Below are 12,561 nucleotides of genomic sequence, written 5' to 3' on the forward strand. Positions count from 1 at the left end.
GATAGTACAAGTATTTAATAATTTATATAGCTTAACTTTATTATTGTCAGTAGCCAGTACAATATAACATCCACAATATTCAAAACCCAATCAAACAATGCCAGCAAGATTAAAAAAAACATACAGACAAAAACCTGGCTAAAAGACAGTATTAAATCAAAATATGCCAAGAGGTTGATCAGGCTCAATACATGCAACAAAGAGATTAAAACTAGCAATCTAGATAATATAAATTTTGAAATAGTTTGGAAACAAATACATGTACATGTATATTCAAAAATAAAACTATAACATTCTTCAAAAGAAGGTAACTTCTCCTATCGAGCCCTCTCAAATCTGAGAAAAATATAGTACAATAATGACATGGCATGTACACCCCAAAGCCAATGATAAATGCCGAGCCCAAGCCATTTTTGGCTATTCATACTTAGGCAGGAAAGCCCAGATTCACGACCCGAGCACTGCGCAAAGGGCCAAGTTCCCTTTCCTGCCCCAGCTCCTGCCCACTAACTGTCTGAAAGCATGCAAATGTGAGTAGATTAATAGGTACTACTTCGATGGGAAGGTGTGCATTCTGTGTGCCTTTGGATATAGCCATGCTGGCCACATGACCACAGAAAATGTCTTTGACAATGCTAGCTCCCTCAGCCAAGAAACAGAGATGAGCACTGCACCCTAGAGTCAAATACCACTGGACAGGGATGGGGGGGTTTAGGTGAGAATTCCCCCGGAGTCCTAGCCTCTTCTCCGCAGCTCGGTGTGCCTTCGTTCTTCGGAGCGAAGCCAGACATCGCCGCCACGGCTGTTACATTGTAGCTGCTTGTGAGTAACTTTTGAAACAGACGGAATCTGACAGGGGATTTTTATTTTAGTTAAAAAGTGACTTTAACTCGAAGATTTTATTGGGATTTTCTGCTTACTACAAGTGAAAGTGACAAGAAAATGGCCGCGGATGCATTCCTTTCTTTTTAACAAAAGGAAAACTTTCACTTTCTTTCCGGGTGTGGATTTTAATGGATTTTAAATTTCTTTTTTCAGTTTAAAATCAAGTTTTTTAAGCTTATATTTGCAGTGACTTTTAAGAGAAAGAAAAAAGAAAAGAAAAATAATTTGACAGAATGGCTTCAAAATGTACTGTTCCTGCATTGTCTAAAACAGCTATTTCTTCTCCTGTGGTGCAAACACAACAACAAAAACCTAGATCTCCCCCACCAACACCTCCTCCCTCCATTACACTCAAAGATTTACAAGAGGCTCTAGCCAAGTCCTCATTGCAGACTTTGAAACAAACAGAAGAACTTTTGGATAAGAAAAATCAGGAACTTTGTGAAAATTTATCACATATTTTCCAAGGACTTGTTACTCACATTGATCGTATAGAGGGATGAGTGGACGAATTAGTGGAGAAAATGGAGGGAACGGAGGACAGAATTGAAAAGGTAGAGGAGGGAATGGAAACTTTTCAAAATGATATGATACTGATGCAGTACAAACAATTAGAATTTGCTTTGAGAATCAGGGGTCTTCCAGAGAATCCTCAAGAGAAACTTAAAGAGGAAGTTGTGACAGCGTTGGCCCTGGCATTAAATTGCAATCCAGAGGTGTTACATGGAGAAATAGAAAAATTTTTTAGAGTGAACTCCTGGGTTGCACGTCAAAGAAATTTACCTAGAGANTGAAAGAAATACCTCCTAAGATTTTAAAAGGAAGAAAAGATTTTGCATTCCTGACTCAGGAGTTAAAGAAGCGGCAGATACCTTTCAGATGGGAAATTCCTTTGGGTGTTATATTAAATTTTGCAGGGACCAGGCATAGATTAAACTCTGTTCAAAGAGCCAGAGATTTTTATATGTCGGTCCTGAAAGCTGATATGTCTCATCGACGTCTAAAGTACAGGAAGATCTGAAGGAGCAACCTGTTGTGGATTTGCCTGGGGCCATGTCGTCATTATCTGTAGAAGATCCTCAGAAGGAGCAAAGGATGACCTGTGCTGCTTATAGGCGCAAAGAGAGACAGCAACAAAAAGAAACAGTTTCTATAACTTTTCCACAACCTTCGGAGCCAGTGAGCGGAGCGAGGCCAAAGAGGGCAGTTGCCACAGACATGCAAGGAATGCTTAACAAGCTTTGTAAACCAAAAGATGGATAAATGCTGGAAATGAGACTATATGTTTGTAAAGAATTGTTTGTTCTTTTTCTTTTTTTCTGAAAGAGGTAAAAAATTAAGATTGACTTAAGATTTTATTGAAAGTATAGATTGGAGAGGGAAGGAAGTGAAGGGAAAATTTAAGTGTAAAATGTAAGGGGGAAAAATAAATGTTGAAGGTGGATAGATTATTTTAGATGTATGGAGTGATTAAATGATATATAGCTTTTAAGTAGATGTATTGGTTTTTAATTAATCTTAATTAATTCTATTGCCTTATTTGAGTTAAAGTAGGTATATATTGTTAGTATTATATTTGTTTAGTTAAATTGTAAGTTAGATTTGGAATGATTTGTTTTAGTCCTGTATATGATTCCGGGAAGTTCAGGGGGGGAAGGGGGTTAGAAGTATTAAAATAAAAATTGATGTACTTATATGTTATAATTGCATTGACAAGAGGAAGCGCTCGGTTGGTATCCCGGCTTGCACTCGAGGAGGTGGTCAGAAAGAGGGGGGATGTAGAAGGGGAAGGAGGAAGGAGGAGTGGTTGTGGATTAGAGGTAGGAAGGAAAGGCAAGTGGATGAGGGCGGAGGCAGGTCGGGAACTGCTGAGCGTTTCTGATAATGTATTGATTTAGATTGTTTTTCTTTGTGTATGTTTGTGTTATAAATGCATCATATTACTTATTGTTTAACTATAAAAATTAATAAAATTTTCTTATAAAAAAAAATACCACTGGACAGGGAAATCTTTACCTTTTTACTCAGGCAGGTTCAATTGCTCCTCATTATTCTTTGCCTGATGTTGCATGCCCCCATGCAAAACCTGGCAACCTCATATGATATTTGATATCAGAAAGTAGAAATTGCTTATAGTGTTGATTATTGCAGGTTGCTGGTCAGATGGGATAATGAGAGCATTTCAAGGTTTTATATAGCAATAAAGAAGAACATGTTCAATACGTTCAATACACTGCAATTAGTAGGCCTCATAAGGGCCTACTTTTAATGAATGTGGTATCTTTTTGTACTTTCCAACCTGAAGAGAGAGAGTATTACATCAGACTAAGATAAAAGCCCTTCACTGATTGGGGTGTGTAAGCTACATAGCTGGTGCTATAATGTATCTCCAGTTGTCTGCCATGGGAAGCTAAGTGATATTATCATCATCCATTTGATATAAGACTGGTTCTTATTTTCGGGGAAACACAGGTAGCTGATAGTAAATCAAAGTTCTGTTCTAATGTTATAGTTACATAACTCTATTTGCATAATTAGAAGTTCCATATATTTTTGTATCAAACCTGCACACAATTCCTCTACTGCATGAAAAGCCTCTTATTAGTCACCTACTTTTTTATTAATACTTTGAAAAAAGCAGGTATGAGGCAATGAAATTCAAACTTCAAGGTCATTTTTACATTTTTTAATAAATATTTTATTAAGTTTTATAAGGGTAGGGAAGGGGTAAGATCGGTATGGATATCGGATGGGGTTGGGGAATGGAGTTGGGATGAGGGTAGGGATAGGTACAGTAGTGGGATTATCCCCAACAAAAATTCAACGCTTTAGCAAGCAGACTATCGTCCGGGTACAAATATTAAATTGACATAATTAAAAAATTAATATAATACTAAACAGTTATAATAACTAATAATAGCAATAATCATAAAGGTAAAGCTTAGTCAATAAATACCATTCATCCTGTTAAATTTCATCATCTTTTCTCGTTCTATCGTGTTACTAGCCATTGATAAAAATTTTCCCATGTTTTGAAATAAACTGAATCTTCTTTCTCTTTAATCTCTAAAGTTAATCTATCCATTTCTGCACATTCTAGAATTTTCGAGATTATAATCTGGTCTGGTGGTAAGTTTCCATTTTTCCAAAATTGGGCAAATACTATTCTTGAGGCTGTCAATACATGTAATATTAAATATTCATTCTCTTTTCCATAATTAAATCCTAATATTCCTAACAAAAACAGTTCTGGCTTAAATTCTATCTGCATTTTAGTCATCTTTTCCAGACATATATGGATCTTAAACCAAAATTTCTTTGCATTAGGACATATCCACCAGATATGATAATAAGTACCTGGTTTTTGTTTACATTTCCAACATATATTCGGTATATTTTTAAACATTTTCGCTAATCTAACTGGTGTCATATGCCATCTATAAAACATTTTATATAAATTTTCTTTGTAGGAAGCTGCTTTTGTAAGTCTAATATTTCTATCCCAGAGCTTTTGCCAGACTTCTAAGTCTATAGAATATCCAAAAAAAATTGCCCACACTATCATTGTTTCTTTTACTTGTTCTTCTTCCATCTTCCAACTTAGCAGAAACTTACAGAGTTTTTACATTTTTAATGTCTCTTGGAAATTAATGATTTTACATTTGATTCCTCTGATAATTCTCACTGATGAGATTCAAATGTGTAAGTTTATGGTATGCTCTATGCCTGAATAATTTGTAACTTCTTGACTGTTTGCAATATGATGATCCAACCAAAATGGGGAAATTTTATTCTGCCAATTCCAGTAAGCCAAGTGACTTGTGTGCATAAAAATTAAATCAATATTCAGTCACTTAACTATATACTTTCTTCTTAAAATGTATAAAAGAATTACAATGTCAAATCCTCAGATCTGATCTGAGAAATTGAAAACACTATTTTCACCATTAGCTCCATTATATGTAGCTAACTCACTAATATCTAGAGCTACAAGAAGGAAAAGAGATCTTGGTCCTGCTTCTAAATATTCCAAATCCCAGTTCCTAATACCCAAATCATATTTATTTCACTTTTCTAAGGTGGGGGGGGGTAAGGAGGAGAGAAAGAGATTATGAACAATTGTCATCTGTCTGTACTATACAATGCTATCAGTTCTGATTACCTTATACAAAATTGTTTTTCATGCTACGAAATGAAATTATGAATAATGTCTAATATTTTAGATATAGCTTTGCCATGATTGTATAAGGAATATTTGTAATATCCAACTTGAATAGTAGCACTTTCTTTACTTCAATTATGGGGGCAGTTGAGTATCTGTATATGTCACTCTATATTTTAGTTTTAAGGAAAGATTAGCAGATGTTCATAATAAAATGGCTAAAAACAGGAAATTCCACTCGTTTTTCTTTATATATAATACTATATTACTAGGGGGCATGATGACTCAATAGTTAAAGAGCTGAACTTGTCAGCTGGAAAGGTGACAGCCTGGGTTTGAGACACGAGCACCATGTAATGAAGTGAGCTCCCATTTCTGCTCCAGTTCCTGCCTATCTAGCAGTTCTAAAACATGTAAATGAGAGTAGATTAATAGGCCACTTCAGTGGGAAATAAATAGTGTTCTGTGCACCTTTGGCATATAGCCATGCTACCCACATGACCACAGAAAATGTCTTCAGGCAATGCTGGCTCTCCTGGCCAAGAAACGGAAATGAGCACTCTACTCTAGATCAGGACTTTTCAACCTTTTCTTTTAGGACATGACAATATTTGAGTACCACCAGTGCTTAGCAAGGTGTCAAAAACTTGATGACTAAAAAAAGGGGGGGATTTGGGGTTTTACTGATTAGATTCATTTGTTGTTATAGAAATGGCTAGTTTCTTCCCCTCACTTTTCCCCCTTTTTCCTCCCCTATTTGCTTTTGTATTTTTGTATTTTATTCTATAATCTAATAAAATATTACAAACTGTAGAAGAAGAAAAAAAGTACCAGTTTTAGTTTCTTCGGCAGCTGTTCCTTTGCTGAATCTCTTTCCCTTTGCACTGACAAATGTATGATGAATTTATCCATGTTTATTAATATGCATCACTACCAGCTAGTTCAGGGCACTTTTAAGACTTGTGGTCTTCAACTCCCAGAATTCCTCAGCCCTCATGGCTGGTTGAGGAATTCTGGGAGTTGAAGTCCACAGGTCTTAAAGTTGCTAAGTTTGAAGACTCCTGAGCTAGCTCGTTGGCTCTTCTGAGCTCTTCCACAGTGTAGTAAGAATGCACCCCCCCAATCCCTTCCCTGTACCCTTAAAGACAGAGGAATCAAGTGCAAAGCAAGAAAATAAATAAACACAAACTCCGTTTTTTTCTCTCTTTAAGCTGCCTCAGGCCTGTTATGTGTCACAATGTTACAATCCCAGACTGAAAGGCTCTGACAATTGCAAAAAGCTTTAGCTTTAAATTAAGCTAGTTTACCTTCAAAGAAAACTTTCTAAAAGCCACAGACAGACTTAAGGGGATAAAACTAATTACATTTGTTTAAAGGGATTAAACCTTTCCTGTTGTCTTTTTTCCCCTTCCCCCACCCAAACCATGCTCTTTTATAGCCTCTACTCTCTTCCCTCCCTTTTTTCTTCAGTTCACCTCCAGCTCCAGCTGCTTCTGGAAACACCAATCAGCTGGAGCCCATCATCTGGAGCCCTGCAGGCTCCTGGGGCTTCTGCCGAGCCCAGCCAGTCCTGCAGCTGCAGCAGCCTCTCCCTCAGGTTTGGCTCGCTTCGGCTCATTCCTCTTCATTGCTACACATGGCTAGCAATCGCGTACCACCTGCCATGTGGCAAAGTACTACAAGTAGTACGCGTACCATGGGTTGAAAAGCCCTGCTCTAGAGTCAGACACGACTGGACAGGGAAACCTTTACCTTTACTTTACTATAATACTATGAAACACAGAATATAAAAATACCTATACTATTAGACTAAAGTCAAAATAAAATCACAGCTCAAAACAATAGCTCATCTAAACAAGATTATTTTAATTGTCTTATATTTTTTGTGTGGGTGTATATGTCTTTGAGTCAGTCTTGATTTATTGGCATGTCATTGAAGTACTCTTCAAGATTGCAGTTTTCCCCTTTGTCTTCTTAGGCCTGAGAAAGAATGACTGGCTCAAGGTCATCCAACAAGCTTTGTGCCCAAGGTGGGACAAGAATTCAAAGAATTCATTTCCCCAGTTTCTAGCATGGCACCTTAAGGTAGCTCTCTTTAATTTGCAATAGTTATAGCAGTGATGGCGAACCTTTTAGAGACTGAGCGCCCAAACTGCAACCCAAAACCCACTTATGCATTGTCGAGTGCCGGGTGGGTGTGGCCCATTGGCTGGGTGTGGCTGCGGTGGTAATGGCAGACTGGGTGGGACTAAAAAGTTCAATCAATCAATTTCAACTTTGCAAGATCTTTTTTTTTCCCGCGAGAAGTTGAAATTGACTGATTGAACCTTTTTTTTTGCACACGGCGGTGGAGGCCTAAAGCGAAAAGGTTTTATAAAACCCAGCTGAAGGCCTAGGACTGGGGTGACAGCGCTCGTACCCACAGAGAGGGCTCTGAGTGCCACCTCTGACACCCATAGCATAGGTTCGTCACCACTGAGTTATAGTAATATTTACAAAACATACAATTCAAAATTCAAATTCAAATAAAATGGATAAGATAAAATAGCAATATAACAAGAAATTTCTATAATGAAAGGTAACATAAACTACAATAATAATGTAAATTAATAAATTGTACAACTAAAATACCATAGTCCATGATGTAAAAATGCATTTCAAAACAAAATAATTACCACAACTTCAAAATCTGCATACTGAATCTGAAGTAATAAAAAAATTAGAAGTGATTATTCCTGGGAACTGTTTTGGTTTATTTTTTCAAAGTTATTTTTTCAAATTCTCCAGATTGGGTCACACAGAAGTTGTCAGGCCTTTGTGGATTGTCCTGCAGAAGAACTATAGAAAATGGGACCAATGTGGACAAGGTGTTCCAAAAAGGTGGGGCCATTATAAGAAAGATCTACTTTTGCATCTCTGTATCCTCAAATCTTTTGCAAGCAGTTCACTAAACAATTTTTTCCTAAATTGTACAGGATTCTTTTAAAATCTATTTGAATGAGATGTTTCCTGGTAATCGGAGGCTGTTCAGCATAAGGTTTTACAAATTAAAACCAACATATTGTCATAAAGAAAGGTCAGTTCCTACTTTACTCATAAATATATAGTGTATTCTACTTCAATCATGATCATCATTAGTAGTAAACATTAACAAATTCTTAAACAATGACAAAATCTAGAAAAAATATAGACCAGAGAATAGAAAACACTAAGGCAATATTTACATTGGAGTCATTCTGTACTTGTTTCTGAATAAATACAGTGCCAGTACTTCCCGGAGGAGAACAAAGATGTGAGGCCATCACTAAAAAAAGAAGCAAACTGATTTGTGGTTTGTGCTCTATATACACATTCTTTTTCCAATGTTTACTTCTAAAACTAGAATAATATACTATATACATTATATATGTGTGTGTAGATACGTATAGACATACACATATGCATGCATACATACGTATATACATTTACAATAGTGAGAGCACACAAGAAAAATATGAAGAATCAGGACAATTTCCAGAAGGAATAAAAAATACCACTAGATTTAGATTTGAGAAAATGTTGGGGACATCACATCAGCCTTAGTTGTTACCATCACTTTTTTCAATAAGAATCCATCATTGTTTTGCAAAGATGCTTGAACAATTTAATTTTACAAATGTTCATGTTAACTGAATCTATGGATCCACAGGTAGCTGGTAGAACATGATGATATTTGTCCGAAATGGTATAGGGTTTCCTGCCTGAGCAGGGGGTTGGCCTAGATGACCTTCAAGGTCCCTTCCAACCTTATTATTATTATTATTATTATTATTATTATTATTATTATTATTATTATTATTATTATTATTATTATTATTATTATTATTATTATTATTATTATAATAAAAATGAAGAACTGTGTATCATGATATCCAAATGCAAACTGAACCTTTTCTACCTGTACCCTCATGGCTGAAACAATTATGTAAATTATATTGTTTTCATTGCAACATTGTTATATGCTTTTGCCCCAACTTGCCCCAAGTTGGTCCTCTAGCCTAATGTCCAAAATAGAACCTAAGACGTTATCAGTTTTTATCCTATTTGAGTCTGATTCTCTTCTTATTTTAAGAAGAACAAAAGGGTAGATTTTAAATTATCTCTTTTATAGATATTTGGTAAGATATTAAGATAAAATATATTTTAAATAGCTTTTAAATAGCTTTTTGATGATTTTGATGAGTTTTAAAAATTTAGAGTGTGACAGAATAGTTCAGCTATAGTGGCCAGTACATATAAGCTTCCTATCTGTAATGGCTAGTTCAAGCAGTTACTTTAGGAAATCCAGTATAATAAGTGGGAGCAATAAATTAGTTGTCTAGTATGTTTTGTAACAAGCAAAACATATTAGCCAAAAAAGACACTAACAACAAACATCAAAATTATGTCCTTTAGACCAGGGGTCCCCAACCTCCGGTCCATGGACTGGTACCAGGTTGTGGCATGCCAGCAATCAGGCTGCACAAACAAGCAAAGCCCCATCCATGGGATGCAGGCAGCACACAAAACCATACACCCCCGGTCCATGGAAAAACCTCTCTCCATGGAACTGGTCCCTGGTGCCCAAAAGGTTGGGGACCTCTGCCTTAAACAATATAAGCATTAAACTCAGTGGCAGCCAATATTATACAACTAACATTAAGTTACACAATGGAAAAAGTTAAAGTGTGTTAAGCCTTCACACAATTTAACTCCCTTCTCATTGATGTGATTGAATAACTACTCTGCTCCCTCTGATCTTCAGAGTCTGAAAAATATAAGCAAAAGTGCATATTCTGCCTGGAAAATCATTTTCTGCCTATTTGATGTGAAATGAATTAACCATTTTCTAACAGTAATGTTTTATTTTTTTCTAATTAAAAGTTAATGATTTTAAATAATCTAATCCCTTTTCCACCCTCATGAAATAGAACTCAATACTATTTTTATTAAAAGATTTAAAGAAGTATTTTTATTTCTTATTCTCAGAACAGGACCCGAGGTGACAGATAAGATAAACTGTGTACTTCAATTTTGACATAAATCTGTGAATAACAGTACCTGAAGGAAAGAGAGGTTTCCACATATATTATTAAAGAAATATGGATGGGAATATTAAAGAATATATGGACTTTTGAAATACACAATATAAGGCCACTAAATAAAAAATACATAACTGATGTCCAAAGATTAAGAATAGTAGCCACTGACCAAAGGTAATTACAGGTAGTTGCTGAAAGAGCTTTGTGTTTCCAGAGAATTTTGGTTGAGCATCCTCCTTATTTTCAGATTTCCTTTCTCTTTCTTTCTCTCTAATTTTGTGAAGTGAGGAAGAATAAAAGGAAAAATGTTGCTGTAGTGCTATCTATTCCAAATACTACATTGAACTGTATCTCCACCATTGTGCCTAATAAATGGCTTAACTAGCTCCTGGTCACTATCTTTGACATTTAAAATGGCACATTGAGGTCCTGCCCCTTTTGGACCAAATTAAAACCATGATGTCCAAAGACTATTTCTGCTGTGAGTTTCTGAGTAATTATTACTAATCAAGAACTGAATCCTTTTACAGTTCCTTTGCTTTAAACAAGATAAATACTTTATATGCAACTTTATTCATTTCTTTCTCTTTATAATAGTTTTCTATCTGTTTTGAATCTTCCCTGTGTAAATTTCTCTGTGCTTCAGTCAATAAAGAAACAGAGTGAATGCTACTAGGGAAAGAGTTCTGCTACTTCTTTTTAAGAATTTACTTACCTTCTCTATATAATATTCTTTTACTTCAGGTAAAATAGAGTCAAAGTCCCCACTGATATAATCAGGCAGAAAACTGAAAGGAAAATAATAATATTCAATCAGTTCTTTTTAATAAAAGCATTACATTTAGAAATATTAAATAGTAACAAAGAAGCAGAATAGAATAGTGGATAAGTGCCAAACCATTAAAATAGCAGCATCATTATCTAGAATTAATATCAGATTAATAGCTACACATTTCTAATTTAATTTTCTAATGAATTGTAACAATTTGCATAGATGCCGAGATAAGCTAGATTCATAGCTAGGAAGAGAGGAATAGTAACTGTTAAGTCCGGAGAATAATGGCGCTTGAGACGAAGCATTTCTAACAAGTCTTTATTCTCTGCTTCCAATCTACGAACAACCCGAGCAGAGGCACGCAGGCCTCTATTTATACCTTCTGATCCCCGGGCAAGTTCAACCAATCACGAGGCGGTCTTTTCCCGCCTTGCGCATGCGCGCAAGGCCGGCGCCACTCAGTCNGTATTTGGGAGGGCCTTTGACCCTGAGCGACCTTCTCGGACCTGGGGAACTTGTAGTGTTTTCCCCGTGGCTTCCCACACTAGGTGAATTGCCCTGTGGTTGTCTTGTGACTTCAGTTTGACTTTCCTGCCCGTCTCTTAGGCTTGAGAAGTCAGAACTCTGTTGATCACTATACCTGGTTGACCTATCACCTATGGAGCTTTCCAACCCCTCTGAACTCATCTCCGTGTTCCCTGACGGAGTGTGGTTTTCCTGGCTCCTTCCTGTAGTGTTAGGGTCTAGGGATGCCTCCCTGTTAGCCCTTATACATGGGGACATCCTTCTATGAGCCATTTCAGCAAAGGACGTGTTTCCCCTCTGTTTTTCCTGCTCTCTTGCATGTTGTGAGTTGTGAGTATGCTCCCAGTTATTCTCCGTGTCTGGAGTATTATTTGTGAGGTGTGGATAATTAGTATACCTCCGGTGGGACTCCCAGGCTGGAGTGTGTGTGGGAGTGTCAGTGTGCCCCCGTCCCCATGAATGGCTACCTGAATCTCCTGTGGAACTTGGGTGTTGAGAACCCGTGTCGTTCCCCACAACCGTTGGTGGCAACAGATTTTGATTCTCAGAATGCATTCCCCCTACCTCCCCCCCTAGAGGAGACTGAGGGGGAACCCCAGGCGAGTCCCGCCTCACACGTAATTGATCAATGTGGCGGCGAAGAACGCGGCCGTCTTCCAGGGACACCTCATAGGATAGAGGCCCCGAGACCTTGCAGACCACAGCCGGGACCCAGAGGTGTCCAGGCCCGTAGTTTCTGGCCCAGACAGGATCGCCTTCACGCAGGACCTGTGGTGGGTGTGGCTGAGACACCTGTGAAGCTACACGCTCCAGATGCAGCCTGTCCAATTTAGTCATGAGCCGACGACCCCAACGGAGTTCAGCCGGGCACTTACCCGTGGCAGTGCACGGAGTAGTATGATGAGCTAGAAGAAAGTCAGCCAACCTGTGATGCCAATTGCCGTAAGTCAGCTTTTTGAGGGCGTCCTTGGCGACGCGAACCATCCGTTCAGCCAGACCGTTGGTGGAAGGATGGAAGGGAGCCGAAGCAGCATGGCGGATCATGTTGGCCTGTAGAAATCCCTGAAACTCAGTAGAAGTAAATTGAGGACCGTTATCTGACACCAGAACATCTGGCAACCCGTGTGCAGCAAAAATGTTTCTCAACACTTGAA

The 12,561-nt window shown here is 37.5% G+C and overlaps 1 protein-coding gene across 1 annotated transcript in view; it reads right to left on the reverse strand.

Moving 5' to 3' along the window:
* The window catches only part of TPK1 (thiamin pyrophosphokinase 1), a gene marked incomplete at its 5' end in the record, with an annotated part of 353,835 nt that overhangs the window by 166,254 nt on the left and 175,020 nt on the right, over positions 1-12,561 (reverse strand). The window contains 1 exon segment of the mRNA XM_015812800.1: positions 10,823-10,895. Coding sequence (XP_015668286.1) covers positions 10,823-10,895 — 73 coding nt within the window.

Source organism: Protobothrops mucrosquamatus, unplaced genomic scaffold (assembly GCF_001527695.2).
Source record: "Protobothrops mucrosquamatus isolate PMUCROS unplaced genomic scaffold, P.Mucros_1.0 scaffold111, whole genome shotgun sequence".
Classification (NCBI taxonomy): Eukaryota; Metazoa; Chordata; class Lepidosauria; order Squamata; family Viperidae; genus Protobothrops; species Protobothrops mucrosquamatus.